Source organism: Thunnus albacares, chromosome 2 (assembly GCF_914725855.1).
Source record: "Thunnus albacares chromosome 2, fThuAlb1.1, whole genome shotgun sequence".
NCBI lineage: Eukaryota > Metazoa > Chordata > Actinopteri > Scombriformes > Scombridae > Thunnus > Thunnus albacares.
In genome coordinates, this window is record NC_058107.1 from 31,768,842 (window position 1) to 31,775,959 (window position 7,118).

At 40.5% G+C, this 7,118-nt stretch overlaps 1 protein-coding gene across 1 annotated transcript; it reads right to left on the reverse strand.

The window, feature by feature from the left end:
• Positions 1-16: 16 nt before the first annotated feature.
• si:dkey-1k23.3 (heat shock protein beta-1) lies at positions 17-1,316 on the reverse strand. Its single transcript, XM_044338096.1, has 3 exons — positions 853-1,316; positions 422-485; positions 17-185 (listed from the first exon to the last, which is right to left on the reverse strand). Exons 1-3 carry the CDS (start codon positions 1,217-1,219, stop codon positions 32-34), a joined length of 585 nt encoding a protein of 194 aa, XP_044194031.1. The 5' UTR covers positions 1,220-1,316; the 3' UTR covers positions 17-31.
• Between the last annotated feature and the right edge of the window lie 5,802 nt (positions 1,317-7,118).

The following is a 7,118-nucleotide window of genomic DNA, read 5'->3' on the forward strand; positions in this document are numbered from 1 at the left end:
TTGTTTAAAGCTTTTCTTGAAAATCTCCAGTTTAAATGTCAATAAACTTCCCGGTTGTAATTACCTTTATAGGTATGGTGATGGCAGCAGGAACGGAGGTTTCAGGAACTGGAGCTTCCACAGTCAGGATACCATCCACAGAAAGCGTGGATACAATTTTAGTAGCATCGATCTCAGCTGGGAGCCTGAAAAAGACACAGCCGTGTTTAGAGTATCACTACATACAGTGTGCCAATGTTGCAGATACTGAAACTCATGTACATAATATCTAATTTCTCAGCCCAGTGAGCATTTTAGAGATTGGATACTATCAAAAACACACCCTCAGTGAGACACTCTGACTGTTGACTGATGTTTAGAATAGCTTAAACTGTGGATATTTCATCGTCTGCAGAATAATATCAGTGTTTACTTTACATACCTGTATTTCCGTGTAAAACATCTGGCAATAAATCCATGCTCGTCTGGCCTCTCCTCGTGTTTCCCTGGGGATGGATTACCATTTATGGGGAAGAATGTGAGGACACACAGAGGAATCAGGCAACACAGAGAAACCACTCAACACAGAAATTAATTTCTGCCACAGAGCTGTGATTTTAATTTCCCCAAGCACATTATTTAAGCAGCGCTCTAATTTTGTTACATTCAGCTTCCTTCTCATCAGTGTTTAGTTTTAAGGGTTTTATTCAGTGGACTGTGAGAGAACTCTATTTAGATAACTCTGAGATAATAATATTAGATAGATTAGATTATTAATACTTTATCAAGAGTAGAAACTATCCTGTGTGTAAAAGTAATTAGTTTAACTTTGGAGCTGTTTAATTAACAGAGCTGTATGCAAATGTTCTGTACCTCCAACCTCCAGGAATCCGTCTTTGACGCTGAGAGAAATCTCTGAGGGGGTGAAGTGAGCCACATCCAGACTGACCCTCCACTTGTACTCCTCCTTGCTAATCTCCTGGCTGGTATGATGCATCGACCGAGAGATGTAGGGCACAAACAGGGGAGTGGGTATGTACCCTGGCCAGGAGCAGACTGCCAGACTCCTCTGGAGCCGGTCCACATCCATCCACCGAGGGTCCCCTGACTCCAGGAAAGGCGGCAGGCCAACATCCTGATTGAAAAGCCGGCTGGACTGCCACCATTTTCTCAGGGGGTACCAGGGGGCACCCCTGCCGTACTCCCCACATGACGACTCTGTTTTGGCCTGTTCGCTCATGCTTCCAGAAATAAAATTACACAGATTAAAAAATGGCAGCCCTCTTTTGATGACAGTCAGCGAATAACTTTTGGACTCTTGGGGTTGACTCTGTGAAATCTCAGCAATTAAAATCTATTTAATGAGTGAGGGAATGATAAAAGAAAGATTGACCAAAGCTAAGTGTGGTGAGATGGAGATATCTCTGAGGGGCTTTATATAGTGTTCCTGTCTGTTTTAGCACTTATTAAGCACTCATGCCGATCCCATGAGAAGGGTGTGTAGGCATGGGGTGATGGGCGTTGAGGGAGGCTGTTACCTCTCGCTGGCCTGAAGAAGGCGGCAGACTAATTAGTCGTATTTATAACTTTTAAGGGCGTGATGGCAAATAGCGAGCACTTGGCTAAGGCTGGTTTGTGTTTGAACTGTTGCATCTGTTGCCTGAAGACTGTTCTTCTCACATCTCAGTGAACTCTATTCTGTCAGCGGTGACTGGCCTCCTCAGTCTTGTCATGAGCCAGTGATACTCTCTTCCCCCTGTTTCACCCCTCAAAGGACACACAGTGGCAGTGATTTGTTTGGAGCATGAAATACCTCTGCTAGAGGCTGAGAAGGACTCAAAATGTTCTTTTTTGTGTTATCTGAAACGTTTCAGTGGCATGTGTGTGTATTGAGTGTACAAAGCTCCCTTCCACTACATTTTTCTTTTGCTCTGCAGTTTCAACAGGATTATTATTGTTCCCTCTTTTATCAAGTGTGACAGACTTGTCAGTGTTTCATTTTTAGAGCCATGTGCCCTGAGATCTTGGCATACTGTCCATTGGAGCACAAAACAGATTGAGCAGATGTTTCTGACACTTTGTGTGATGCCTCACCCACAGATTCTGTCTGTAGGTTACGCTGTGAGAGGTTAAATTGGGATTCTCTGCTGCTGCTGGAGTCGCCTGAAAAATTGGTTCCTCTGTTACAACCATCATCAGAGACTTCCATCCTGTTCACATTGAAGGCACATATGGTCACGGCGCACTAAAGGTGTTCATGCTAGACTTTAAAAGTAGCTTGGGAGGCTGAGGTGAAGATGTAATTTGTCAAAGTTGTGAGCTTTGAAGATGATATTTGGAGGAATATATTTTTATATTGTATATAATATATAATATATTATTATCTTTTTTGGAGCAAATTATTTTGAATTGCATCAGTTTTTCTCAAATATGTGAGTGTCAACTTGATTACATTTTTGATTATCTTTTGCTTAGTTTATCTAAAGCCAATTGTAGTCAAAATTATTTTTTATAATGCATCATGATGTATTTTGCTTTAGTGACAGCTTGGACAATGCCTCCAGTAATAGAAATTTGAGATAAAAATGAAAAGAATATGCAGAGGGAAACTTATCATCCCTTAAAGTAAATAATATAACAAAAATTGATACAAATCAGATGCTTACCTTGTTTTTCCCTACTTTCAGACAGACTTGAAAAATTATGAATCTGTCTTTTAAAGGACCAGTGTGTAAGATTTAGTGGCATCTCGCAGTGAAGTTGCAGATTGCAACCAATTCAATACCCCTTTCGCTCCCCCTCCCCTTCCAAGCGTGTAGGAGAACCTACGGTGGCCAAGAAAAACACAAAACACCCTCTCCAGAGCCAGTGTTTGGTTTGCCCATTCTAGGCTACTGTAAAAACATGGTGGTGCAACATGGCGGGCTCCGTCGAAGAGGACCATGAATGTATTATAAGAGCTGGATGGGGCTCCACCACTCAGCCTTGCAGCCATTTTTTCCCAGTGGTCACTTGTAGTATTGCTGCAAAAAATATCACTGTGGCCTAAAAAGCATTTTCCCCATAGACCATCATGGTAAAAGAGACATCTGTAAAACTGTTGACAGGACACCACTAACTGCAAACCATGTCAATTATGACTCTTTTTTTTATGATTTTTTGACCCATGGAGGTTTTATATTTGTAAAATTTTCCTTGAGCTGAGAAAAGCAATTTAAAAATCTGCAACGTCATCACAATGTAAAGTTTAAGGGCCGAGCGGGGCCAGTGGGAGAAACACTACTGCAGTGGGCCACACAATGTGGAAGCAACCCAGAGGCTAGAAGCTTTTTTTGGCGTATGCACCGGCCGAGCAATTCTTACTGGACTAAATGGGTGTCATTTTTAGTCCGGTATCCAGCTCTTATAATACATCCATGAAGAAGCTCCCTATGTAGATATAATAACAAATAATAATAAACTTTATTTATAGAGCACCTTTCATGACATAAAATGCATCTCAAAGTGTTTTACAAAAGAAATATTTAAAAAAAATAATTAAAAACAGGGGATAAATACCAATTAAGACATAATAAAAGAGTAAAAGACAGTGAAATCCTGGAGAAGGGATAAAGTCATAGAGGTAAAACAAAATCAATCAAAGGCAAAGTCATAGAAGTAGGTTTTGAGCTGCCTCTTAAAACTGTAAACTGAGGTTGCTTGTCTAATATCAGGAGGGAGCATGTTCCAAATCCTCGGTGCATAACTACTAAAGGCAGCATCGCCATACCTCTTGCTATTTGTCGGTGGCACCCTCAACAGATTGGTACCATGCCATCTGAGGGAGCAATTTGGAACATACTCCAACAGGCAATCTGACAGGGAGGAAGGTGCTAGCTCATTCAGAGCTTTAAAAACAAGTAAAAGTATTTTAAAATCTATCCTAAACATTACTGGGAGTCAGTACAAAGACACTAATACGGAGTACTGTGACATCTTTTTCTGGTTTTTGTTAGAATTCTTGCTGCTGAGTTTTGGATGAGTTGCAGCCGATCGATAGTTAAGCAAACCAGTATACAGTGTGTTGCAATAATCTAAGCGTGAGAGTACAAAGGCATGAGTCAGTTTCTTAGCATCCTCTAGGGAGAGGTAGGGTCTGGCTCTTGCAATGTTTCTCATATGATAAAAGGCTATTTTAGTAACGTTGCTGATATGATTCTCAAAGTTGAGGTCAGGATTAAGAATGGTTTTTCACTTTTGGTTTTACCTGTAGGAACCAGATTTCCGAGTCTATTTATTAGTTCATCTCTTTGAGCATCTGTGCCAATGATAAGGACTTCAGTTTTGTCTTTGTTTCATTTGAGAAAATTGCCATTCACCCACTGCACAATACTGGAGAAGCAGTTTAGCAGAGGACGTAGGACATCCTTATTGTCAGGTGCTACAGATAAATACAGCTGGGTGTCATCAACATAACAGTGAAAATGAATCCCGTGGTCACGGATAATTTCTCCAAGCAGGATCATTACAGGGAAAACAATAACAGACCAAGGATCGAACCTCGAGGAACACCATAGAGAATGCTTTGCTTCTCGGAAACATAGTCACCAAGACTCACAAAGTAATTTCTGTCTGTGAGGTATGTATTAAACCAGCTCAGTGTGGTTCCTGAGAGACCAATCCAGCTTTCAAGTCTGTTCAGAAGTATCTCATGATCAATGGTATCAAATGCAGCACTCAAATTGAGAAGAACAAGGACAGAAACTTTCTTCTTTTCTGTGCTTATTCTAAGATCATTTATGACTTTAGTGAGTGCAGTCTCATTGCTATGTCTACCTCTGAAACCAGACTAAAATGTTTCATAAATATCATTGTCATGTAAAAAAGTCTCTTGCTGTATCAACACTGCCCTTTCCAGTATTTTACCTAGAAAGGGCAGGTTGGATAAGGGCCTGTAGTAAATCAGAACAGAGGAATCCAGTGTGTGTTTCTTGAGCAGAGGCCTAACTACAGCAGTTTTAAGTGGATCCAGGAAGATACCTGACTTTAAGGAACAGTTTACAATATCTAGGACATCAAGAATAAACCTATCTAAGACCTCTTTAAAAAAGGAGGTGGGGATGGCATTGAGTGAGCAGGTGGAGGATTTCAGCAGGTGAGATGATATTCGAGAGTTCCCCTTCACTGATTATCCTAAAATAATTTAGATTTCCTTGAGTAGGGCTGGCATATTTCTGATTAGTAGTGTTCATGATACTGGTCCTGATGCTGACAATCTTATTTTCAAAGAACAAGGCAAACTCCTCATACTTTGACTGTGAGGGATGATGGACATGCTTGTTAAAGTGGGTGGGTTTTAGGAGACTGTCAATGGTTGAAAATAAAATGGTTTGAGAACATAGCGGCTGAGGAGGGACCAAAAAAGCATGTTTTAATAAGACACTTGTTATCATTCCTTTCTAACCCTGAGATAATAACATTAAAAAACAAACAGTAGTAGTCTGACGCAGCTAAGTCAACAATCCTATCGACCACAGTATTCAACCATCTGGAAATCACTAGATCTAAAGTGTGTAAAGAATGTAAAACTTGTATAAAATCCATAGCCCTGCAGGCAAGGGTATTATCAATAAGCAAGTTCAGGTCACCAGTTAGGAGAATGCTGTCATAGTTTGTAACACAGACTGAGAGTAGATCCAAGATTTCAGGTAGAAAAGAGGTTGAATACTTTGGTGGTCGATAGATTGTGACCAGGAGTACCGGAGTTTGACTTTCAAATATAATGACCTGATATTCAAAAGAAGAAAAATCACCAAAGCTCAGGTGTTTACATTTAAAAGTATATGAGAAGATAGCAGCCTGCCCTCCTCCTTGCTTCCCTTCAAGTGTCGAGTGAATAAAGTTATAATTTGGAGGTGATGTTTCAATTAATAGGCATGCTCCATCTGACTGTAACCACGTTTCCATGAGAAAAATAAAATCAAGTTTGTTTTCACTAATAAGATCATTTATAAAAAAGTGTCTAATTAGTGAGAGCACAGACGTTAAACAGAGCCATGTTTACCTTTTATCTTGTGCCAGCGTATGTGTTGGCCTGCAGTCTACGAGAGGAAGAGGAACCAGAACTGGCCCTCTCCTCTGCCACCTTGTAGCTATAACATCTCTGACGGAGACAACAGTTTCAATATTAAAGGCACGATTACAAACGAGGGCAACAGACACAGCGCCAGGGACATTAGGCACTCCATTAGCGGCTTCATCTCAGTGCATTGACATTACATGACCATTTGCGAGACCCCCCCCAGCAGTGAGGGTCCCACTAAACTAAAATTTCTCCACTGATTTGACATTGCATGGTCACCTTGTCATAACAGACGGTCTACTATAATCTTTGCCAAGAGTGCTGTTCCATTATGATTTGGGTGAAGTCCATCTCTCATAAAGCAGGTCTGCCCAGAAAGAGTCTCAGTCATCAATAAAAACCATTCTAAGATAACAAAAACACGATTCTTAAAACATACTTATGAATATTATATTCCATTTTGACCGAGTCCATTCTAACTTTCACTTTGCTTGTGGGCGGGGCTTGAGCTTTCTTCACTGTTACCATGGGAAATGGAGGTAGTAGGGCATTGACACTACTCTGTAGAAATGTTTTCTTTGTTTATTCATCTATATGCTAGCTGTTAGACTGTTCCTGTGCAACTTAGACTGCTTTGTAACTCAGAGATTTAGATTGATTCATTGAAATTCTGCATTGAATTTGTGTAGTTTGGACACACTCAAACTTTTATTGGTTTGTGACCAGAAACTTTTAAGTTGGGAGGAGGCAGGCTCTCGGGAGAATCATAACCGCAGAAAGATGCAGCTGAGCAGGCAGAGTAATTTGGAAACTCCCCGCAGACTATGTGAAGCACCCAAACTGCCCTCTCACATCTGGAGATCAAACCGGTGATCCTGTGAGACAACAACACGTGGGAAAGGTACTACAGTTATTAGCCTGCATAAATTTCACAACCTTAATCAAATTCAATAGACTTTGTTTGTTTGTTTGTGTGTGTGCATGTGAGTATAAAGGAGAATGAGAAACTTTATAATATATTCTCTCAGATGAGTTCCCCCACCCCCTGTAAACACATCATCATCAAATAATTTTGATG